General features: G+C 32.1%; 4 protein-coding genes and 1 non-coding gene across 6 annotated transcripts in view; 1 reads left to right on the top strand and 4 right to left on the bottom strand.

The window, feature by feature from the left end:
• The first annotated feature begins 9,357 nt into the window (after positions 1 to 9,357).
• LOC108765034 (ras-related and estrogen-regulated growth inhibitor) lies at positions 9,358 to 12,583 on the top strand. Its single transcript, XM_018513506.1, has 4 exons — positions 9,358 to 9,517; positions 10,530 to 10,752; positions 10,873 to 11,059; positions 12,177 to 12,583. Exons 1-4 carry the CDS (start codon positions 9,376 to 9,378, stop codon positions 12,348 to 12,350), a joined length of 726 nt encoding a protein of 241 aa, XP_018369008.1. The 5' UTR covers positions 9,358 to 9,375; the 3' UTR covers positions 12,351 to 12,583.
• A 181-nt stretch (positions 12,584 to 12,764) lies between these two features.
• Positions 12,765 to 17,294, bottom strand: LOC108765016 (Bardet-Biedl syndrome 2 protein homolog). The gene is made up of 11 exons (XM_018513473.1): positions 16,881 to 17,294; positions 16,641 to 16,760; positions 16,391 to 16,579; positions 15,952 to 16,134; positions 15,481 to 15,703; positions 15,182 to 15,393; positions 14,710 to 14,880; positions 14,221 to 14,325; positions 13,817 to 14,129; positions 13,108 to 13,362; positions 12,765 to 13,043 (listed from the first exon to the last, which is right to left on the bottom strand). Exons 1-11 carry the CDS (start codon positions 17,103 to 17,105, stop codon positions 12,949 to 12,951), a joined length of 2,091 nt encoding a protein of 696 aa, XP_018368975.1. The 5' UTR covers positions 17,106 to 17,294; the 3' UTR covers positions 12,765 to 12,948.
• A 74-nt stretch (positions 17,295 to 17,368) lies between these two features.
• EMC10 (ER membrane protein complex subunit 10) lies at positions 17,369 to 20,030 on the bottom strand. 2 transcript variants are annotated; one of them, XM_018513485.1, is made up of 5 exons: positions 19,972 to 20,030; positions 19,638 to 19,875; positions 19,291 to 19,554; positions 17,653 to 17,919; positions 17,369 to 17,543 (listed from the first exon to the last, which is right to left on the bottom strand). In XM_018513485.1, the coding sequence occupies exons 2-5, from the start codon at positions 19,695 to 19,697 to the stop codon at positions 17,457 to 17,459; spliced, it is 678 nt and encodes a 225-aa protein (XP_018368987.1). In that variant the 5' UTR covers positions 19,698 to 19,875; positions 19,972 to 20,030; the 3' UTR covers positions 17,369 to 17,456. The 2 variants fall into 2 exon arrangements, with proteins under 2 accessions (XP_018368987.1, XP_018368986.1); XM_018513484.1 differs by lacking the exon at positions 19,972 to 20,030 and having other exon boundaries at positions 19,638 to 19,946.
• A 3,003-nt stretch (positions 20,031 to 23,033) lies between these two features.
• Positions 23,034 to 25,197, bottom strand: part of Fer3HCH (Ferritin 3 heavy chain homolog) — a 4,396-nt gene continuing 2,232 nt past the window's right edge. The window contains exon 3 of the mRNA XM_018513469.1: positions 23,034 to 23,633. Coding sequence (XP_018368971.1) covers positions 23,448 to 23,633 — 186 coding nt within the window. The 3' untranslated portion in view covers positions 23,034 to 23,447. The remainder of the gene's footprint in view (positions 23,634 to 25,197) is intronic.
• On the bottom strand, positions 24,078 to 24,149 carry TRNAA-CGC (transfer RNA alanine (anticodon CGC)). The gene has a single exon. It is a non-coding gene; the product is annotated as a tRNA-Ala (tRNA).

Genomic DNA, 25,197 nt, shown 5'->3' with positions numbered 1-25,197 from the left:
CCTGCCAATTTTTCTTCCGCGCAGTATGAGAAACTCGGCCGTGCAGCTGTGCCGAATCTAGGTCCGATTTGCGAGGCTATCACGTGCACGAACGTGATGGATGTACTTTGACGTAGCTTTCGATGGTGACGATCCATTCGCAGGGGATTCGTATCGCGTACTGTTGATAAGAGAGCAGTAGATTAATTATCTAGAGGTCAAATGTCCAATTTTAGTAGGAAAATTCATTGGCTTGACACTAACGATTTATCGTGCTTATTTACTTAAATTGTTTTTCTTTTAAAGTTCCGTTTTGGATAAACTCGTTGAAATTTGAACTCTCTTTTTACATGTATATATATATATATATATATAAGGACAAATTTGATAAATTGGCACAGAGTTGTGAGTGCATGACTTCTATAAATAGTGTCTAATCATTCGGGGACATTGTGGAAAACATTATTTCTTACATCTTATTGTCGCAACGGTCTCGTCTAGTATGACTTTTCGAGATAATTGACCGATTAGATCGGCAAAGCCAATGTACTACATTCGAGAGCAGTCGAGATGCTGCTACAACGAGTGAATCAACGAACGGTAAGAAACGAGCGGTTATATTTGAAGCAATGACACTTATCGTACAGATGATTCAATCGGTTACGTCTATCTTTCAATTACTCGCTGCACCGCTGATCTTTATCTACGAGGACAGAGAAGCCTTCTTCCGCGCCAACTTGATCGATATGAAATTAAAACATAGATATATATTACACTCGTCTGATCCTGATTTTATTAATAAGTAAACATATAGTCATTTATTTTTAAAACAAACAGAAACTTCTGTCGAAAGTTTTTACGTATCTAACACCAGAATCAATATTATCTCTCACGAGATAAGTATAGTTTCTAAATTGGTCTCCTGAAGAGAGATAAAACGATTTTCATTATACATGGAGGGGAAATTAAGGGTTAAGGATTAATAAAAAAAAATATGACAATATCTCTCTCCTCAAGTTTCATACGAAACGTACATCTTATTTATTTTTATCTTTGTAGAGACAGTTAATGGATTTTACTGATATTCACTAGATGTGATTCTCAGTACTGTCCCATCTCGTAAATCGCCGCTGCAAAAGTCACAAGTTCTCACGCTGATTTTATGGTGTCGTCATTTTCATGTGGCGAAAACGCTCCAGTAAACGAGAATGAATTGAAATGGATTGAAATGAATTCAAATTTTCAGAATTACACATTCTCTCTCTCTCTCTCTCTCTCTCTCTCTCTCTCTCTCGCGAACGTTAAAATAAATCCTTTTTAAAAAAATGTATAATATTAACTTTTGTGTATCGTATATACTTCTCAGTTCAAAATTCTGAATAAGAGACACAGTTTTTCAATCCGAATGAATCTAGTTAAATCCAATTTAATAAAAAAATAATTTGGTTTAGCCATTTTAGTGATAAAGACGAAATAGTTATTTGCAAAGTTATCAGATTAGACTTCTTTTCTTTAAAAAGACTGGACAGTCTAGTTGGCGAAAATGTGTAAAATTTCCACCGCGATATTGCAGGATCATCCGTTTTTTAACATCGTGCTATATCCGGCAGAATCATTATTAGTGTTATCTATTCTAATGACAACGACATGTACTTGGTACACATGTACCCAAGTTTTTCTTATTGATCAAGAACGTTATATTACAGGAGTGATATCGTTCTTGGAAAATTCCTTTCTGTGGTACTAATTAATTAAAATAGTATGTACTGTCTTATGTGGGAGCAGACTATTATTTCGTTTACGCCGAAGGGTCCAAGTTCAGTGCCCGATCTGGCTTTCATATAATCAAGAGGCAGCAACAGAATTTTTTCTTTACTTTTTTTTCTTATCGTTGGCGCCAGTAATAGATCAAGTGTGCTCGTTATTACCCGGACTCGTCGCGAAACAAAAGATAAAAGTATTTATATGGCACGCGAACGCCATATATTTTAAAAATATTCATTGAAGAGACCCTTCTAATTCACTGCGTAATTAATTAAACGCGCGAGTGCAAAAAGCTGATATAAGCCACGTAACATCTCCATCCATGTAATTATATAAGCCACGTAACATCTTATTAATTAGATACAATCTTTGTATTCCCAATCTTTCTTACCTTTAATTTATAATATAATTAGGGTTGGAATCATTATTATACCGCGATTATTTGTGATCGAATGTTAAGTCCTTTCTGAATAAACTGGTCGTGTATTAATGGAAACCGAGGCCTGGTTACACTTAGATTTTCTCGCCAATGATCTTTTTATAACGGGAAAAATTGTGTCAGGTCACAGAGAGGACCGTATATTCCGAGAAATGGTGTAGAATATATTTCGCAATTTTAGACACTTGTGGCTCGATCAGCGATTCACATGGAAATTCATTAACTCCGCGCTAAATTGGTATGTGAAAGTGTATATACGTGTGTATGTTGACTCAACCTGATTATAAAAATACTGATTAGAAAAGACGACAGCGTTTCACATTTCCGCCATAACAGCGCTCGGGGTTAAACAGGAAAAGAAACCAAAATATTTAGATAAAGAAAGCGAATGTCAGAAAAATTAAATATCTATTTGATGATCCAATAACGTTCGTGTTCTCGTTTTGATAAAAACATAAGGAATTTTGCAAAAAATTTTTGAAAACTATGTTAAACTGAAAATATTGTTGGACTTATAAAAAAAAAAATTATAAAATAACAAAAATGTCGTCTTATATCCATTTCTGGTATATTTATCTAATTACTCAGTGAGAAATAATCATCAACGTCGATTTGATGACGAATCGATGATTTCGATGTCGATTTAACGTTGATTTGACATCGATAATTGACGTCATTTCTCACTAGATTATTCCCCATCACCATCGAAAGATAAAATTGTAATTAAATTCGCCTATTTCTCTCACTCCATTTCCTTTATGTATGAAAAGCGCAATCTTTATTATGCAGAAAATGACATCAACCCGAACTCGCCGGATTAGAATAGCTCGTAGTAAGATATATTGCTCGTCGGAGTCGAGAAATAAAACATTTTTCATTGCCAGAACAGAGGCCGCTATAAACCGAGCCATAAACTAACTTTACATCTCGTCGTACATCAAAACGGACCCATAAAGCAAATATGGTTTTTCAGAAGTGCTGGCATCCTGTCTCATCTTTGGCGGAATATTGAAAAAGTGAAACCACACATCTGCCGATGAGGGCAGAGGTCGTGTTCATTTATAATATTCAGTAACGATGGGAAAGGGAGGAGAGAAGGTTATAACTTATATGTCGCGATATTTTGTTTCTCAACTCATAAACATCGCATCGGTATCAGCTGCTTGCCAAATTTAGCAAACAGTCATCAACTTCTTTATCAGCATGCGTCGCTTTCACCAAACACGTACCGCCTACAAATCTCATACGCGGTAATTATGTTGCGTTTAGTTAGGGTAGTTTAATGAAGATCAGCTATATTTACCTTCCTCCGATTAAGAATATCCGATTAAGAATATCTCCTCATAAGGAAAGAAAACGTATTTGTGTGACTATAATTGTAATAAAAAAAATAGTTTTGGTTAGAAGTTCCATTTATTATATACATAATATGCATAAATATTAAAAGAACAATAGAACACTCCCAGTGAGAAATGATAATGGAATCGATATCGAATCGATGTCAATCGATGTCGAAATCATTGAATCGATTCGACATCGATTTCTTTTTTCTTTTATTAGATCACACATTTTAAAATTTATACTTATAAATTATTTAAGAGATTTTGTAATCTTTTAAAATTAAATGTAATGTTTTTAACTTTATATTATTTATTACTGTTAATTTAGCATTAAAAACTTTGCTTTGGCTCGTATCTTTCTTTCTTTATTTCATCTTTTATTATTTTAATTTTTGAAACAATAGAGTTAAACAGTTCAAATTGGATTAAATTTGACAATAACGATATATTGAATAAGAGCAGTGAAGATTAAATTAAATTTGATACTATAGATTTAACAGTGTAACCTAATCCCTTGAGTTTAATATTTTATTATTTTTAACTTCTATATATATATGTGTGTCAAAATGTAAATCAATTTATTTCTATGATAAAATTGTTTTTAGAGTTCCGGTGTTTTAGTTAAATTAACAATACAAATTGAATGGGAGCAGTGACGACCTACTTATAGAAATAATTTAAAATTACTCAAATTGGATATAATTTAATACTATAAATTTAACAGTATTTTTTTTTATAGTCATGAGCGACTTACACATTTTTTGTTATAAAGTATAATTATTACCTACATATTTTTTGTTATAAAGTATAATTATTACCAACATATAGCTATAATAATTATAAAAATTAAATTTCTAATTATAATTCTTTTACTATGCAATTATTATAGTCACAAATACCAAACACAGTTTTCTCAATGTCACAATTTTCTGCCTACTGTTTCCGCAAAAAGCAATTCTTGGCAGTTGCGACTTTTTTGTCACCGTAAACGTGATACGATCAGATCTTTCACCAAGTTCGTTGATGCATTTCCTCGTTGCAGAACATCCTTTGCGTGCTTCATGCGAGTTCACGCATCGGGGGCTGGTATCCATTCGTCGATCTTATGCACAGGCCATACCGCGGCCAGACGACTTCCGTTACAACGTGGAAAAAAAAGAAAGGCAAATATTAACGCTGTTTCTACACCCTTAGAGCTCTTTCTCTCACGAAGAGAATTCGACAATGGATGCTTTCCATTTGATGACACAAGTCGACACAAGTGTCGTTCTATCTTTATCACTCTCTGAGTGTCAAGAAGGATAGAACGACGCTTGGGTCGACTTATGTCTTCAAAATGGAAAGCACTCATTATCTTATCCTTATGTAACACATTACAATTTCTTTGGGATATCTTCTATCTTTTTTCTGTATCTTTAAAATGACGACGATTTAACTCATTACGCTTTCTGGAATAATTGGATTTGGGATAATTTTTACAGATAAGCATGATACGAACTCACCCAATCGATAACCCCAGGAAACTTGCAGGTCAATGAGTGGCGGCACCCTTTTTGTCCTATCCACATTGATCGAGCCAATCGAGCCAGTTCTGTTTTTAGATTAACAATTGAATTATCAGGAAACCGGTGATTGTTTTTATTACGAACAATTGTCGAAGTAATTTTGAAAGAGTGAAAGTGTCAAAGAAAAAGTTAAAGATGTTGAGAGAAAAGTTTTTCGTATTTGTGACCATAATTACATGTTACCATAATTATTGTTATTACTGTTGTAAAGTTAGTGATAATAATAATATATGGTAATTTTGTCAACAAATATATATAGTTGACAGCAAAAATGACTCTCTCTCTCTCTCTCTCTCTCTCTCTCTCTCTCTCTCTCTCTAAATTATAATTATTATTATCATAATAAAAATAATTGCAATTATTATAATTTAACCGTAATTTATAGTAATTTTTAGGACAATCATATAAAGTATGGTTGGTCCAAAAATAATTATAAATTATTTTAAGTATCAAAAATATACTAGCGCAACAACGTTTTCAATACTCAAAATAAATAATTTCTAGTATTAAATTAATTAATATTAAACTGAGTTTCTGATGATGAAGTCAGTGTTTAACACAAAACAATCGGCGAAATGTTTTTAATCTTACAGATGAATGACAATCTAAATAAAAATAAAAATGAAAATAAAAATAAAAATCTATATGTCAGAAAAATTAAATAACAATCTGATGATCCAACAATATCCGCCTATGAGTTGATAAAGTGAAAAGTAAGCTTATCGCGGGAAATTTTTAAATAAACATGTTAAACTATAAACGTCACTTTTTCAGGCTCTTATTTTAAGATATTATTTCAACTACACAAATCCTCTATGAGATTTTTTTCATATATTTCACACGAATAATTCTTAGAATAATTACTTTCCATGAATGATAAAAAGTATAATTGTATCTAAGAAAAAATTACACGTGATATAATTCAAAAAATTTGAGCCAACAAAATAATTTTGATTTCCAGACTTAACATATCATATAATCGACCCGTTTTATCACGATTCCTTAAATAGCTTTTACCTACTTGATTTATCAGCTAAGAGAAATAAATTCTATTTTTGTGTACAACTGTTGGCGATAACAGGGGACATGCACTTATCAGTGAGACCTATTTCTATTTCTATTTCTGAGCACAAAATATAATTTCTTGATTAAATTTTGAAATATTCGGTTTTAAGTTCGTTGACGCTGTTCGTAACGGTCTCTCAAAGTATACTTACACAAATATATCTACGCAAATAAAATATTGTCCTTACACGTTATTGATGCAGAATAAATGGGAGAGAGAAGATGATGCGCGTGCGTGCATATACTCCATGTGAACGTTAATAGATTATGTATTTTGATGTGAAAAATTGACTTTTATATGGCGTTTTTAGAAATCCTGACCTTATTCTCACCTATATGATAATAATCGATGAAACTTAACGTGGCTTGAAATTGCAAGGGTTAAGCAGCCTTAAAAAGGAATAACGCGCATATTCCACTAATTATAGGGTGCATTCCGTTTCACGCATGATGCGCATGATGCATCATTTATCTTTGTTCACCGAATGTTAAACAAGGATAAATGATGCATTATGCGTGAAACAGAATGCACCTATAGTAGTATAGTTCATTGAAGTGACTTATAGAAAAATACATTGTATATCGCAAGTGTTAAAAAAAATAGTCAGAAATATGGATATAAAAATTTATAATTATGAGAATTATTCCAGTTATATACTACAGTTCGATAAAAATACACGTCAAAGATATAAATATCTTACAAGCCTCGTCACGTCGGAAATAATTTAAATGACTCAGCGATTCATTGATTCTTATATGCAACTCTTTGCGTAGTTTTTTGTTTCTTTAACAGGGGCATCGATGCACCAGGTGCAGAAACTAAATACAGTCCTCTTGATACATCGTTCCTTATTTATAAGGTTGAAAAAACGGTACGCATATTCTGTGACATCAACTGTGGGCGAGATGTGCACGCAACATCGTCGGCGATACATGGATGAGATAGTTCTTTTGTGCCGCATTAAGACGTATTTCCAATCGTTCGTTCACGATGTTAGATATCAAAGATATTCCTCTTTTAAGTTAAATAACATTTTGTTATTCCTAACTTCCGTGTATGTCAAAATGCAAATCAATCCATTCTGTGTGACTGAATTACTCAGTTTCAAAATAAACAACATCCATACCCACATAACATACCTTATCCAAAGGATAATTCTGGAACTTTCTTAGAGTATAAGATGTCCTCTGGAAGTTTTCAACAATGGACAATCTCAGGATGTCTTTAAAACGTTACTTGAAGATCTGTGCTGTATGAATTGATATGTTCGATAAATACAAAAAACTTGTATAATTGGACTACAAATTTTATTTATTCAAAATTTTTACATTAAAAAATATTTATCCATATATTTATTCGAAATTATGGGTTTTTAAAAATATTTTATTTATGAATATTTTTTTTACGAGTATTCTTATTCATTTAAACAAAATGTAAACTAAACAACCTTTTCTCTTTAAACGTAATTAGTGATTTATAATAAATATTTGGATCAGTAACGGAAAGTCATTTATTTTACTGTTTTCATGCTAAATTTTGTTGTACTAGCTTTATTTTTCTACTTAAAATTTAAATTTGGATATAGAATCATAGATGTTTACCTTACTCTTAGCAAAATCGTCAGAGACTTATCTGTCAGCTTGGTACACGTGTACAAAAGCCTATAATATTTTTCTGTAGGACTTATAAACTATAATTATTTTTAAACAAGTGCAATTGCTTAACTGCTGATACAGTGATATAATTTGTAAAATATTTTGCTTTCGAGCTTGATTAAAATCTAGAAAACATTCATGTTAAAATATTTGTCTATGTTAGATATGTCTATTTAATTTATGTCTATATTTATGTTCATGTCTATATTTTAATCAAGCTCGAAGACAAAATATTTTACGAATCATATCACAGTACCAGCAGTTAAGCAATTACATTTGCTCGTAAGTAATTGATCAAATAATTACGATTGTACCAAGGAGAAAAATGAAAGCTATATATATGCTAATTATGATTATATCGAGGAGAAAATTAAAGCTATTATGTCGATGCTTTTACTATAAGGAGTGTGTTAAATAATGTGGTTACAGTCGCAAGGTGAGAGTAAATGCGAAATAAAAGATATTCGTAACCATATTGACAAATGTGTTCATTCAAACTGAATAAAAAAGTTATTTAGTTATTCCCATAAATAAAAAAAAATTGTATTCATCTTGTATTCATATATATTATTCATTCATTTATTCAAACTATATTTATGACTATATTTATCGGACGCATTAGTATGGGAATTAACGTCGCGTAAATGCACTTAGTAAACTTAGTAAATAATTAACTAAATTTGAGACAAATTTAACACATTTTTTAAATTAAATTGTCCAATTTTAATATTTTAGTTAAATTTTCGACACATTAAGTAAAAGCAGCGGCGACCTATAAAAATGATTAAAAATAATAATAATTCAAATTAAGTATAGAATTTCGCATTATAAATTTGAAAATGTTTCACGAGAAAACGAGATGCGAAGGAAAACGAAGAGAGACGAGAAGAATATTGTATTTAGTGCAATGCGGTGCTGAACATAGTAGTAAACAATTAATCGCAATATACGTTCACGGACGAGACAAGTGTACGAGCAAGTGCATCGAACTGCAATGCGACTCGACGCGATGTAAGTAACGCAACAAGGCGTCGAGCCGACGATCAACCGAGCGTCTCGCGGTCGGCGCCGTGTCTGCGGAAGAAACGCGGCGTCAAAGCCAAGACGTATAATATGAAGTGATAAAAGTCGAGGAGAGTCCCTCGATCCATTAAGGTCTTATGTAAAATAACAACAACAATCGTCGCGTCGTAATGCGACGGCACGTGCGCACCAAATACGATGGATCAACAATTTCCTTACGATCAGCTGAGGCTACGCGAGCCGGATATTCTTACAATGAAATCGGAAGAGTCTGGGAATAGAATTTTATGACGTTTATCACTGCATCATGCATTTTTTTGCAATTTATGTACACGTACAGATTCTATAGCGTAATACACGTTATACTAATAATAGTTAATGACGCAGTTACAATGACGTGTTACCCGTGTATTGTTTATTATGCCCCCACCCTTTAAGAAGAGTACGACAGATTGCTATGAATAATGCATCCATTAAATATCATCATACAAAGGGGTTCATAATCGATGGGACACCCTACGGAAGGATCAGTGGCGATAAAGACATGGATAGTGATAGTCCGCCGTTAGCATCCGCTCTCAAGAAGAGAAATAGTCCTCCAATCTGCTGGGCCCTCGGCCTTAACAAGGACACTTTCAAGACTGTCAAAGTGATCTTACTGGGCCAACCAGGCGTTGGCAAGTCAGGTGAGTAACTGAGTAATCGATAACAGTTTCTTCAATGGATAACGTAAAACATATATATGTACACACATATCAACTGAAATTATTAATCATTCATTCTTTCAATCAATGAAAGTTTACGTAATAAATAAATAAATATAAATTGTTTTATATTAAACTTTGCGAAGATGATAACGTATATAGCTTCCTGAAGCCAAGAAAATATGTAACAAGCAAAATATGTGCAATTAAAATTTTTATTATTATATATATTTTATTTTCTATACTGTTAAATTCATCATGTGAAATTATACTCAAATGGAGTTATCTTTAATCGTAATAAAAGAGGTCGCCACTGCTCCTACTCAATTTAATTGCCATTAATTTAATTAACAAAGTTAGTAATCATCGGAGCCGTTTTACACCGATTTTGATGGGTTTTGGATATGTTGTAGAGCATCAGATAATATTAGACCTATATTTTTTATCAGCATGTCTCAAAGTTTAGGGGTTGAAACATTCTCTTTCGAAAAAAAATGATTTTATCGTTTTCATTAAATATCTTCAAAACTATACAAAAGTTTTATGATATTTTATACTTTATATAATAATGTATTCATTTTTTTTAATATCAAATTTTTTAACTTTTCCTCATCCTCACTCATTTGCAAAGTTAAAAAGAAATTTTTTTTAAGTGATTTTCCCAATCTTAGCGCAATCTCAGTGTTTAGTTACTTATCATTATACTCATAAAAAATTACAACATCAAATTGGCATTATTATAATATATATGTACATACACAATTACCAAATTGTTATTATAAAAATAACAGAATAGAACTCTTCCGTTACCTGCTCTTTTATGCTGGAAACATTCATGTCACATGAAGACACATCTTTGAGTACTTGTGCAACATAATTTCTATAGATTGCTACTGCTCCTATATGAACAATTTAATTAAAACAACGTATTAAATTTTTGACATAGTTTATTATTTACTAATATATCTGATTTATACTTTGATTCTGGTATCAGCTTTAGCCGTGCGATTCGCCACAAAACGCTTCATAGGCGAATACGATTGCACCACGGACAGAATCTATCGAGTCGACAATCATCTGGGATCTTCGTGGGAAATAGCGGATCCTCCCGGAAATCCACCCGCCTCCGTCGAGCCAAAATTACGATGGGCCGACGTGATAGTTATCGTTTATTCGGTAACGGACCGGGTCAGCTTCGATGAAACTTCTCGTCTGAGGTATGTTGCTTTTTCTTTCCCTACATATTTTATTAGGAAAAAGTAAAATGCGAAATAATATTGTATTTTACGATGTTAAATTGCGCAAAGTGTATACACGTCATATATATGTACTTTCAGGTTTTTGGTATCACACGCGAGAAGAGGCAGAAAGGTGCCACCGGTCGTGCTGCTTGTGGGAAACAAGGCCGATCTCTCCTGCTCTCCGGGTGAACGCATGGTATCTGCCCTAGAAGGCCAGAAAAGGGCAAAAGAAATCGAGGCTCATGCTTTCCACGAGATTTCCGTAAGGGAATCGGTTGATCAGGTAATGACCTGCGTATATACATATTCGATCGATTCGACATCGTGTAAAACGTAAAATAGAAAAAATAGAGTCTCTATTAATGTTTTAGAGATCTCTAAGAACATACGAAAAAAATTAAAAGTAATGACAAACACAATAAAGAAAAATAAAATTACAAAAAATACAAGAGAAAAACAATAAAATAAACGGTAGTACGGAAATAATAATATATTATTCAAATATTGTACATTATTCGTTTATTCACTAATCCTATAGTATATTTTCACAAAAGAAAGCATTAAATTTATCAAATCTGAAAAGAACGATTCAGCTTAAATTCTTGCCCCGAAAAAAATCAGTAGGCTATAAATGAACACAGAACAAATATCCGATGCAGTTAACATATCAGCTAATCGTAACGAAGATTATTATTCTAAATGATTGTTTACTCTGCGTGCCATGGCGTTTGCGCGTGATCGCGGGGCCATAAACAAATCTATATCGCTCGGTCTCAAGGCACACGATACGAACAACAGCATTTTAATGTTTTTATCTACGCATTGTAATGACGATCGTGGTAGGAGATCGACGCATTTCAGTATTTCGTGATAATCGAATATTGGGATAAAAATTATTTATACAAAGTTTTTGGGAACAGTTAAAAATAAAATATTGTTTTTTGTTCTAAACAGATTCATAAAATTTGATTTGCAATTTAATAATGAAAATTATATATATATATATATCTAAAAAATAATTCTTTTGTAATTTTAATAAAATATTAGTATTGATTTTCTATTAATAGGTTTAATAATAATTTCATTAATGTGGTCACGCTTGTTTAATACATAAAAATTACGTTGCAAGTTTGCAAAGAAATAAGATAAAATTCAACATCAGAGTATTTTATAATCTTGCTTGCGGATGAAAAAAATAGTTAAAAAATAGCGAGGAGATGAGAATATACAGTAATTGATTTTGTGTATCATAATCACGCAATATATACAAAGCAAAAAGAAACAGAGACGTGGGAGTGATAACGTTCATGTCATTAAAAGATATTCCTCTTTTAAATGATAATATCAAATCTTTATGTAACGGTGGCCATGACAATTCACGATTATTTTTCATTTAACAGGTCACGGCCGTATTCATGAATATATTAAGATTGCTGACCGAATTACACAGCAGTCATCAGACATCTTTTAGACTGAGAGCATCCACAGACGGAACCATAAATACTCTCCGTCGACCGTCACCTCCTCCATTGAGAAGAAGATTTAGCATCTCTGCTCGCGGAAATTTACTATAATCGTTAGATTAAATCCAAGATTAAATAATAATTTTATTCTACTAAACATCGAGAGAGAACACTGTACAAAAAGATTATATTTTAACTGTTTAATAAACCGATATTTGTAAGAAAAGTTACTTGTGTGTACGAATTCACAGCAATATTTCGTACTTTCATCTTTATCTGCAATAATACGGACAATGCCAGCAGTCCTAAAATATTTGTTTTAAAAGAATCGTAATGTAATTGCGAAATCGGTAATTGTATTGAGTATAAGAACTAGCCTGAAGATATATTTCCTTTATAAAAATTTAATATCGTAGCTCAATTTCGTAACCTATATGAAACTTGTAATTTTTCTTAATATACATGTAACTCTCTAATTATTTATTCTAAATTTGATATTTTTATTCGACTCTTATTGCTCTGTTAATCTAACAACTCTATTTAATAACGAGAGTCCTGTATTTTATTTCATTTAATAAAAATTTAATACTTGAAGATAGTGATTGATTACTATTTTATTCAGTGCTTTTAATATTCAAAATAAGTAATTAAGTACTATCTTTCACTATTAAATTGGCTAGCAATAAATTGAACTTCTGCAAGGATTTCTCTAGCCATGTCTTATCGCAAGTGCAAGGGCTTTCGGATTTTCATCCTGTATTGCCGTTCTACAACGAGCTATTGCATTGGAAGCAGCTTTCCCAACTGCAAGAATAAATATAATTGCTAAGAAATAGAAAGAGCAATGATTATGCGATAAAGACGTTACCTCTTAGTCTCGCTGCACGCTGCACTCCAATGTTTAATTCTTTTAAACTAGCCGCGAGTTCTCGATGACTGTTCAGCCGAATCTCGTGCTCTCGAATTAAATCGCCATTGATGTTTTTTAATTGCATTAGTCTCTTTCGCATATCGTCAATGTTCTCGAGAATTCTAGCATCTTCTAAACGAATCACAATACTCTTCAAAAGAGTGGCACTACCCGCAGCTTCCGCTTGGAGCCGCGCGTCAACCTCCTTCAAGCCTGAAAAATATTTCGATGTATTAAAATGATTTTTACAATAGCAAAAGCTCGAAAGATTGAAAAACGATCGTTCTTCGCTCAAAAAAGAACCGATTGGCGGTGGAGGATATGAAAATAATTTTTTATAATATAACATTTCTAAGAATTTGTCATATTTTAAATTTAGAAGATTTATAAAAAAAAAAGTATCTTAAACTTTTTCAGAGTTCATAAATTTTTTTCAGAAATTATAGAATAAAAAATCTTAGAATATTTCAGAATTGATGTATATAAACTTTCTCAGTACTTTTGAAAAGTGTATTAATTCGTATAAAAAATGAAACATTTTCTAAAAAGTTATAAAATTATACAAAAATTAAAAAATTTACATAATAAAAATTATATGAAGAATTCTAAGAAACATTTTCACCAGAATGCAGCTCGCATTTCTATCACTTCTTCCTTAATAACGTACCCTTGACACGCTCCAACGCGTCTAATATCCTCTTCTCTTCCGCAGGAAACGTGGCTTCCGAAGTTAGTTCTCTGACGCCTAAATACATAGTCAGAGATTGAATAATGTCGCCAGCTAACGTTGCATCGTCCGTCTGAATTATCACTTTTCCACTGGCGTTCGATTTGAAACAATGCACTTTGTCGTCACGCATCCCACGAAGCCACACTTCGATGCATCCGGCATTCGGGCCACCTTCTGCAATCTCTAGTTCCTCTCCCATGATAATACTCTGGTTCAGCCAAATAGCGATTCGCTGCGGTCTTTCCGCGATCTACAAAATTGGATTATGCATTCGTTTCATCTTTAACGTTAGGTTTTAGAAATTAAAATCAAAACTCAACAATGTTTAAATGTTCACTCACATCCATCTCAACGCCATTACTCGACAATTCTTCCAGGACAAGTTGCGGCTTCGGGATACGCTCATACATACAAAATCTTGGCAACTGTCGTGTTATTTCAAAGACCTATTAAACTTAGAATTGTTACAGTCTGAAATTTACATGATTTCCTGATGAAATTTTTTTTAGATTTCTTTATATAAGTTTTTAGAATTTTTCAGAATTTCCGTATTATTTTATAACTTTTTAAAAAATGTCAGAAGTGCTAAAAAGATCTACATCTCTTTTAGAATTTTTTACACGTGTGAATTCTGAAATATTCAAAGTGTTTTCTAAAATTTTTCATTCTATGATTTCCAAAGATAATTTATAAAATCTAAGAAAAAGTATAAGATATTTTTTCAGAAACCTAAAATTTTAAAATATATAACGAATTCTTAAAAATATTACGAGATAATATGAGAAATTTTTTCACTAGAGTTATATTGCGTAATAACAATTATCGAAAACCTGTAATAGATCGGTACCGGGAGGTCCAACGTAAACCTTAACGTGAATATCTACGGGATCGTTCTTGGCAGGATAAAGCGCGATCTCTAACTCCCCTTGCGGCCGATTGGGATGCGTGACCAGTGTTTCGCCCTCAAAAACACCTTCGGCAAAGACTATGGCGCAATATACCTAAATATTATTTTACATTTACAATATCACGCGAATTTAATTAATGGATATCTCATTTTTAAGGAAAATTTATTTCAAAACTGAAGAAATCAAAGAATCTGTGATACAAAGGAACTCGAGTTTCCGATAAATATCAATCAATTAACAGTAATCTAACATCAATATTATACTTTCACATTCGATAATGTAATTATTACGTACAATATGTGTTATATTATATTTATATTGTTGAGTGTGCAATTACAACATTGATGTTATATTAGAGTTCAGAGATGTATCCTGTACATATGTGTCATATTACCAGAAGCCCGGGTCCAGCTGCAAGCGCGACGCGAGCTGCGCCCCTCTTTGTTAACAGGCTAATGGCTAATCTCGATGCATAATACATATTAGAACCAGTCGCAGCCCTCTGTCGCAATTCCATCTGAAGTGCCTGCTTCTTGGCTAATAGTTCACGAATTATCTCACCGGGTTCCGGAGCTTGCATGGCAGAGCCAGCACTGTATCCGCGTACTACAAAAAACGTGAGAACCAAATAAAAATATTGCAGCAAGAATCGTAGCTATTTAGCAGAGAAAACGAATTCCAAGTTTATTAAACCTTCGCCATTGGTAGAAACTACCACCAGATCGGGTTTACCCGTTCTTCGATAATCAGCTTCTACTATGCCTGCCACGCCGGATGATAGCTGAATCTTGAATATTACTTCACCAGTATTATACGTCCTCGCATCTACTTTTCCACTACTCCAACCAGTGATCAGCTCCAATACACTATCGCCGTTTATGTCGAAAGTGTTTACAGATATCACCTTGTGCTTTGACTGAAATCAATTTTATAAATTCAATTAGATTAAATAAATAAAGAAGGGCCAAATACGGCCGAAGCTAGATCTTAGTGTCTAATATTTTGTATAAATATTATTATATGCAAATATGTAAATTTTTTAAATGCATCTTTCAGTTATATAAATTGCTATGTATCACATCGGATAATTTGAAATGCAATTACAAATTGAAGCAGAAGTAATAATAAAATTTCTCCTGCATTTGCTGCATATAAACATTTTACTTTAACTCGCCACAGTCTTTGCCCCGCTTCATAGACACCAATTGTTCCGTTTTCCAGAGCATAAGCAAACTGCCTGTTCGGAAGATCAGTGAAAACAACAATCGCTGCTGTTTCCTTAGTTTGCCAAAGTATAGTGTCTTTCTTCTGCACTCTAATTTCAAAATCTGTTGTACCCGTCAGTAACTAAAACAAAATAAAAAGGTAATTTGGAAAAAACAACAAATTTTATGTCTACTTCTATCAATATAGATTAATTTTAATCTCGGTTTAATTTATCTTTTTCTAATTTTTAGAATTAATAAAAGATAAAAAATGAATTACTCTACATTATTGGTTTAGTTACTTCAAGATTCCAGACTCATGGGGAATCTAGATTTTAAAATAAGAAAAAAAACGTGAAAAATTGACGTTAAATTATTAAGAATCGCTCCATACTTACTTCATTTTCTCCATCTCCATCAAAATCAAACGCTGCTAGTGAAGTAACAATACCTCCCATTACAGTCCAAAATATTTCTGTTCCATGTGCATCTAAGATTGTCACTGAACAATTGCCACCTATTATCACAACATGGTTCGGCAACCATCCAACTTTTGCGACAAGCATGCAATTTGCACCATCAGACATCTAAAGTAATTAGTATAGTAGTCTAGATCCTGTTTACTTAACTCGAAATTATAATCAATACCTCCTTGTAGAAAACATCAGCATTGTCTTCGACGTGATAAGCAAGCACGTGAGAAATAGTACCGACCAAAAGAATATCCCTTTCGTCTTCTCCAAGACGACCAGTGCACAATGACTTCACCTAAATAATATGAATTTTTGTATACAAGGAAGGCACGAAATAAAAACACAGAATGGCGCAAAACTTTATTTATACGTAAAACGATTTGTATATAACATTTTGATTTCAATACATTCGAACCTCGGTGCCAATTTGAAGCTCCGCAAGCTCCCCGCTCCATGACAATCTTTTATTCGATTGCTTGTGATCAGAATAATCGACTTGCGGTTGCCTATGCGGACTGTGCACCAAAATGGTTCCGCCAGGTGTAGCAGCCGCAAGACACGCGTGCGACCCGTCAAATTTTCCACTCACAACAAGATTTGCTTTTATGTGTTTCTGAATGTTTAAGGAGAATTCTGCCATTCTGAACTAGTGTTACATTATCGCGGTATGCTTTGTCAATGTTGTGCCCTTACTATTGGCACGGTGATAGAATATTGATTTTACAACTGACTCTGCTGTTTATAGATGTCACAACTGTATCATTCAATACATTATTATTTTATTGTATTTAGAATAATACGGACAATATATCCAATTTAATAATTATATTTATTTTAGCAGAAATGTAATTATATGTATTATGTAATATTTATAATTTAATATTATTTCTATCACATTATGAAATTATACTATAAATTTCGACAGTTTCCACAAGACCACTCTTTAAGGGTATAATGCACACACAGGCACAAATTTTTTTTTATTAGAAGATCATTGTCTTTGTGCACTTCCGCCAGCTTCGGGATTCGACGCGGATGACAACAGCAAAAAGATCAAGAAAGGAACGATATACATCCACTGTAACAAAAATGAATGAATTAAATTATCTATATACACATATGTATATATATATATATATATATATACAAAAATATTTTTATATATAGATATACAAAAATATTCTTACATATTTTGCAAGAAATGAACGATTATCTTTGGTTTCTCCTCTCTCTCTTGCTTCCCGTTCTCGTTCAAGCTTCTGAATATACGTAGCGGTGTCGGGAATTGGACCGCCATCCGGATATCTGACCACGACGTTTGTAGTCCACATGTTTGTGAAGGGATTATCTAACATACAGGGTCCCGAAGATGAAATGCTCACAGCTATCGGCTCTGCTGTACTATCCAACCATATCGTTATGACATCTTCTAGATCTGAACCAAGGAGGTAGCACTATAAATTGAAAACAATACAATCAGTACACTTAAATGTAATAAAATACAATGTATTGTCAAATGAAATAAACTAATAACAATTCGATTAAATGTACTAGTAGTGCATATTAAATCTGTTTTATATTTGTGTATACTATATATTTGAGTAATAAAAATGAAATATCTTAAATGATAAAATGTCCAGTATATATTCTAAAAGTAAAATAAAGTTTAAGAAATTAAAAATTTCGTAGTCCTGTTTATATTTTTATAAATTCTACATTAACACACACACTAGAGTTGACATGGGTCTATTAAATCTCCTATGCAGTAATTGTTTGAATAATAAAGATTTCGATGAGTAAAAATAATTCAGTTTTATCGATGAAATAATGTTAAGATAAAAGATATATTATTATATTTACTAGTTCTTGTACATATTTTACTAATTTACTCATTTTTTATTCTATTATTGTAGCAACTGTCACTTTATACAAAAATATCAAACAATTCCGTTTTTTCAAGATACCTCCCGCAAAGGATTATTCTTATTAAAATAAATTTAGTATTCATTCTTTTTTTTATACGAGTTATATCATTTTAATTTCTCAAAATTAATTAGTGTTTTTTAATCAATATATATTAAATGAGTTTTACAGACCCAGTGACAGTAACTTTTTGTTATAGATTTTCAGGAGAGTTAAACATACATCTTTACGTTAATATATGTATTACCATCTAATGTACATTAGTGAGTCCAACTGAATCTGTTATAAGATTTGTCCATGCCAATGTCGAGGCATTTTACCATCAAAATATTCTAATGATAAATTCATAAATGATTAATTGCGTCACTTGCACTACACTGAATTGATATATATTAAAGACTGCTTTATATAAATGAAATGGTAAAATATGATCAACTTTAAAAATGAAATAACACATGTAATATTCTGTTAAATAACATATTATTGGACATTCAATCGCTAAAAATATTTATTCAGATAGACTTTATATTCGAGTAGCCTTTAAGTAGCTCTAATAATAGTGTAGTGCGTGTGACTGAATTTACCATTAAAATATTTTAATGATGAAATGCTTTAATACTCGCATGGAGTACTTTTACAGCTAATTCAGTTAAACTCACTAATATGCACTAGATATAAATGTATAAATGCATTTAATTAGTATTAATACATAAATACATTTAACTTTATTTAATTTCATGTTTAACAGATTTTAATATGTACTTCTTAGTAAAATGCAAGTGATCAAATTCGCTATAAGTTATTTCAGGCGAGTGTCCTGAAGTATATAGATTTAATCCTTATCGAAAAATCTGTCAGTAGGACATGGACAATTCCTAGAGGCTTGTTCGCAAGACATTTACCGCTGGCACCGAGGTGAGGAACACGATTTCACTGCCGGAAGAGATGCGAGCTAGCACCTTCAGTCTATATTTGCCATCGTGCTCGGCGAGATTTTTCAGAGCGTTTATCTGCGCCGGCAGCAGGCCATTCTGCCCAACGACGGACGCACCGCTACGCACACTGGACACAGTGACGTTTCCCCGTTCTGTGAACACGGGTACCGGATCGTCGTTGAACGCGTGCCATAACCTCAACTGCAGCCAGCCGTCGTACTCGAGCTCACTCTGAAAGATTCCCTTGCGTTGAGTACGCGCATAAACACCCACGAACGTTTTCAAGAGATTGCCGGAGTTAACGATTCGCTTACCCCGCAGATGAGCGAAGATACGCTAAGCAACGCACCGACGATGACATACGATGAATACATTTTTGCGCGACTCGGCGCTGACGGGCGCTCCAGCACTAACAAGGCTAATTACGAAACCATCAACGCAGGGCCACGTATCGTTTCAATCGTTTGTGTAACGCTGATTTCCAGGGATGTGACAGCTGCTACTGTGACCATGTTAAATCATAGATCCGTGAAGATTGTGAAATCTTACCAACTGAAAACACTCATCAGCAGTAACAGCACTCAGCAAGAGGAGACGATCACGTTCAATTACGTTACGATGGATGAGCTACATAATATATATATATACATATCGCGCCGCGCGAAGGTTACAATGTGGCCGTGGTAGTATGGTACTATATCTGTATGATACTCGTGGTGGTCATATATGTCGATAAGGTTGATAAAAAACTCATATATTATTTTTATTGTCAATTTTTGCAAATCTTTTGCATTCTGAAACGTTGAAATATTCGTATCTTGCTCGGAAAGCGAAAAAAATATACGTGTATTTGTTAGCAGTGATTATTATATTATCTAACATTCTAAGCAATCATAAACCTATATTCTTTATATGAATGAGAATTCCAATTAGTTCGATTTAACCCAAGTGAAATTAAAAATCAGAGTATAAGTCGAATGTAAGGTGAGAGTGATAATAGCGTAAACAAAGCTTTTAGGAAGAAATTGAGACATTAGTGAAATGTAAAAGAACCGTTTACGTTTCTTATGTTTCGTTGTATCAATTTTTTTTCGCTTCCTAGAAGCTTCGTTTACACAGATATCTGTTACTCTCCCCTTACATTCGTCTTACACTCCAATTTTTATTTTCACCAGAGAAGTATAAGTTAAGGGAAGTAATAGGAGAAAACGGCAGAAAATGTAATGTGGTTAACGAAATTTGAGACATCCTGTATACAGATAACGAACGTTTTATTATCGGGGATTAGGTATAAACGAAATATCTTAATTAAAACATACTATTATAGTAGGATCTTCAATGGTTATTATTATTATTATTAATGTTTGATTTAAAACGGTACAATATATCGTGTGCTATTACAATTTGTAGAGCCTAGAAATATATGATATATCTCAAAAAGTTATAACTGCTAGATAATTGCACGATAAAGTTAATTGATTATTTCTGCGACGAGAGGCCGCATAAGATCACACTAGTTATATTCAGGGTGAATACTAAATATTCTATAAGATTTTAAGGGGTGATTCTTCACATATAAATTCAAGACGAAGACTTTATATGATCATTATTATGTCTGAAACAGCTTAGTTTTAAAGCTACAGGATGTCAAAGTTAAAGAAAAACTTTCGTATTTTCCAAATAAATTTTTAAAACCATATCTGGGTTATTTGGATAAAACTTTAAAAAATACACAAAATTTCAGCAAAATAATTCAAGCGTCTTTCAAAATTTTTGGTAAAAATTGAAAATTTCCCTTCAATTTTGACTTAACTGTATCTTTGAAATTAATTGTCATTTGGGACACTCATGACGGAAAAAAAAATTTTACGGAAAAGTACAGAAAAACTATATAGATTGAGACAAGACCTTGGAAATTCTTAATTTTTCCTAGATATTTGTAGTGGGACATAGAGTGAGATTATTGTTCGTTTAGAAATTCTTAGTTTTTCATAGAATTCTTAGTGAAACGTAAAGTGGAGCACTGTATAAAATTGTTTGTTATTTAAACAAGTTCAAACAAACTGCCAAATTTTTACAGCACATTGAAATTTTTTATCTTTTCTAGATAGTAACCATGTATATTTGATATACAATTTCAACTTTTTTGCTATATATGCATTTGTGCCGTATTGTATCGTTGTTGGATAGTGCTATACATATTGAACACCGTATCACTTTATGTCATTTGTGTCTCTTGCTGGAAAGACCTCTTAGTACCCACCCTGTATATTATACGTCTTCCTCTGCAATCGGAGTGCAAATACAAACAACGATATACGCTTAAAACATCTGCTTCTTCGCCTATCTATTCGTATAGATCAGCATATCGTACAGATCTGGAGTCTTTTCTCAATACGAATATTTTTATTGATATCTTTATCGAATTTATTATACGAATCAATGTTTCTCGGGATATTTACTCGCCAATAGTCAAACCTGAAGAGACAGATTTTGAGCAGAGTCCGCTATAAAATTTCTGGTGCCAGAAAGGCAATAAATTTTACACAAAATCTGTAATAAATCTGATGATATTAACAAATTGCTGCTATAGAAATTTGATAGAATCTGTTGACATTCTAGACTGACAGCAAAAATCAAACACAATTTTCTTAATTTGAAAGTTAACAATTTATACATTTTATAACAGAAAATCATGTGATACATCTTTTGGAAGTCACTATGATATAACATGTTAAACTAAATTCTTCATTAAAATCGCTAGACTGCCGCTAGATGGACGCAAAATTCTATTTTCTGTAGTTAAAAAACCGTATAGAATAAAAGCACCATTATAAGATTTCTCACCTATAAGAATAGGATGTATACAAGGACCAGTTTTAAACTGGGCGCTCTAAAGGGAGTAGAGAGGCAGGAAGGACTTGAGACTCGGGGATATTCCATACTCGGTGGGTGGTAGGCTCTGAGGAGACAAAGGAAGGAGGAAACGCGTCATTAGGAGCGTGGTCTACGGGGCAATAAAAAGGGAAGTACATCACTAGGCGGGATCCATGAAGATAGGGCTTTTTCTCCTATCAATAACATTTCGAGACACCGCTGCAACATAATGTACGACTTTTCTCGAATTTTCTTCGAAAGTATTAATGATACAAAAAAATATTTCAGATAAAAATAGAACGGTTTCAAAGGAGACGTATTTTGATCACATTTTTTTTTCTAGATGGAGGCGCCAAAAAGATATGAAGATCATTTGCACTTTTTAAATAGAATTAAGATATGAATATTTTTACATAATATAATTCCTCTAATTCTGCATATAAAAATATATTAAACTAGAGATATTTAAAAAACCAATAGTTTGCAAAATATGTCATACTTTATTCTGGCACATATTAACATCATGCAATAGTAAATATCTCGTAAATTATTGGTTTTTGTATGTCTCCATCTTAATACTTTTATATGTAAAATAATTGGAGAAATCATATTATGTAAAAAAAATCATATAATTCGCATTTAAAAAAGATAACCTTTATATCCTTTTAGCGCTTCCATCTAGAAAAAAAACGTGACCAAAATATGTTTTCCTAAAAACCGTTCCATTTTGATCTGAAACATTTTTTCGTATTATTAATAATTTCTAAAAAAAAAAGATTGATTAAAATGGATCACCTTGTATATTATATATATATAGTATAAACGTACGTGTGTGTATGTAGTTATATAGTGCTTGATAAATTTTTAATGGGAAAACATATACCAACGAACACCTAGCAGCAATTTTGCAAGTATTCGGTGACAACACAGATTTTGTCCGATTTTTGTTGTCAATCTATTAATACTATCAGATTCTGTCAGCAAATTCTGATATTTCTGCCGTCAATTTGTTGTCTGATTAAGTGAATAGATCAATTCTGTCGACAGAATGAAAGAAGAATGCAATCGCAGTTGATGTCAGTCTGCTGACATTTTCTGATCAAATCCGCCGATATTCTGCCTAACATTTTGTTTATGGGGTATCTAAAGTCCCCTACACTTAAATGTTTTTATATTTTATTCAATTATTTTGTTCTTTATTTTATTTAATTATTTTGGCAAATCTCTTAGATGCGATATTATTTTTTTTAATCTTTTAACTCCTTGTCATAGATAAAGACACCGAGACCTTCCCCGACTCTCTCCAGATTCGTCACATGATCGGAGATCTCCTTTATCGCGTCCACCTGCTCCTGCAGGAATTCAGTCTCCAAAAAATCCATGAAATTCGCGTCGTTGTGTGTCGAAGCAATCCCGTGAAGCTCGAGCAGCTTCTGCAGAAATCAAGAGAATAATTAATCACGAATTAATTTACGATCAAAGATGCTGGGCAAATATTTATGAATAAGAAATCATAAATATAGAATAAAATTTTTTATTTTAACCTATAATAAAATAAAAAATAATTTCTTATTGGAAGAATATTTTATATAAACTATTGATTTTTTGGTATCTCTTCCTTAATACTTTTACATGCAAAATAATTATCATACTGTGTAAAAAAAACTATATAATAAGCATGCGAATAATAAATAATACCAATAATATAAATAGCATGAATAATGAATTATGAATAATGCAAATAAAAAATAAAATTTTATTTAAATATTAAATAAAAATTATTTAAATATTTAAATGTCCAACACTATTTACGATTTTTCGTCAAATTATAGAAAAATCGGTCACGCGCATATCATGAAGCAAGAAAAAAAAAACTGTGGAGGAGCTGGGATTTGAACCCAGGACTTTCCGCATGCGAAGCGGACACTCTACCACTGAGTTACACCCCCAATTGCTACTTTGTAGCTTCAAATCACAGTACTTCTGCGTACATACGTATTTAGCGAAAGAATTATACTACTTATAATAATTAAATTAACGAACAGCACGAGAAACCTTGAAACTTAATTAGCGGAACGCGCCAAGTTGAACTTTATTACTACTTTCCAATCTGTTCGACTCGCAAACGAAATGTCAAATTGTAATTTTAATGAAACCTTGTATGCACACACATAAATAAACAAATTTAGAAAATATTACTTTCTATTATATATTTCAAAAATTAATCAAGATATAAAAAAATATTTCATACAAAAGTTTTATAATAAAATTACTTTTATTTATACATATTAATATAATATAAAAAAAAAATCATTTTTAAAAATTCATATTTTTTAAATTACGTTTTAACAATATTATTGACGTAGATTTGAATAAAAGTAATTTTATTATAAATCTTCTGTATAAAATATTTTTTTATATTTTGAATAATTTTTAAGATATATAATGAAAAATGCTAAAAATCGCTGTATTTATAAATGGTTTTATATACCGTTTAAAACTACTATTTTTCCTTTATTAACATTAATTGACATTTTCTAAATTGAAAAATATTTTCTAAATCTATTTACGCGTAACCTGTATGCATGTAAAAAGTTATTCATTAAAATTAAAATTTGATATTATTTAAGGTTCCCTTGTTAGTAAAATATTTTAATTTCAATATTGAAATTTATGGCAATCAATACCTATATTAATAACTTAACAATCTTCGACAACAACATTGTACATTAGCCATAAATTTTGTCGGATCGTTTGTGAAAGATATTGAGAAGGAATTCCTAAAGTTATAAGCCACATTTTTTTTATTTCAATGACTGGGATATGTTGTAGGTTTAGAGGAGAAAAGAGAGATCGTTTAATTAGAAATTTAACATTGCTAAGTAATGAATTAAGGTATTTCTTTTTTACCTCGACACGTTATTTCCGGTGGAATCAATTAATACGCATGCGCTCACGCAACACACACACAAAGAGAGAGAGAGAGAGAGAGAGAGA

Source organism: Trachymyrmex cornetzi, unplaced genomic scaffold (genome assembly GCF_001594075.2).
Source record: "Trachymyrmex cornetzi isolate Tcor2-1 unplaced genomic scaffold, Tcor1.1 scaffold47, whole genome shotgun sequence".
Lineage (NCBI taxonomy): Eukaryota > Metazoa > Arthropoda > Insecta > Hymenoptera > Formicidae > Trachymyrmex > Trachymyrmex cornetzi.
This window is presented reverse-complemented; position numbering and strand designations above follow the sequence as displayed.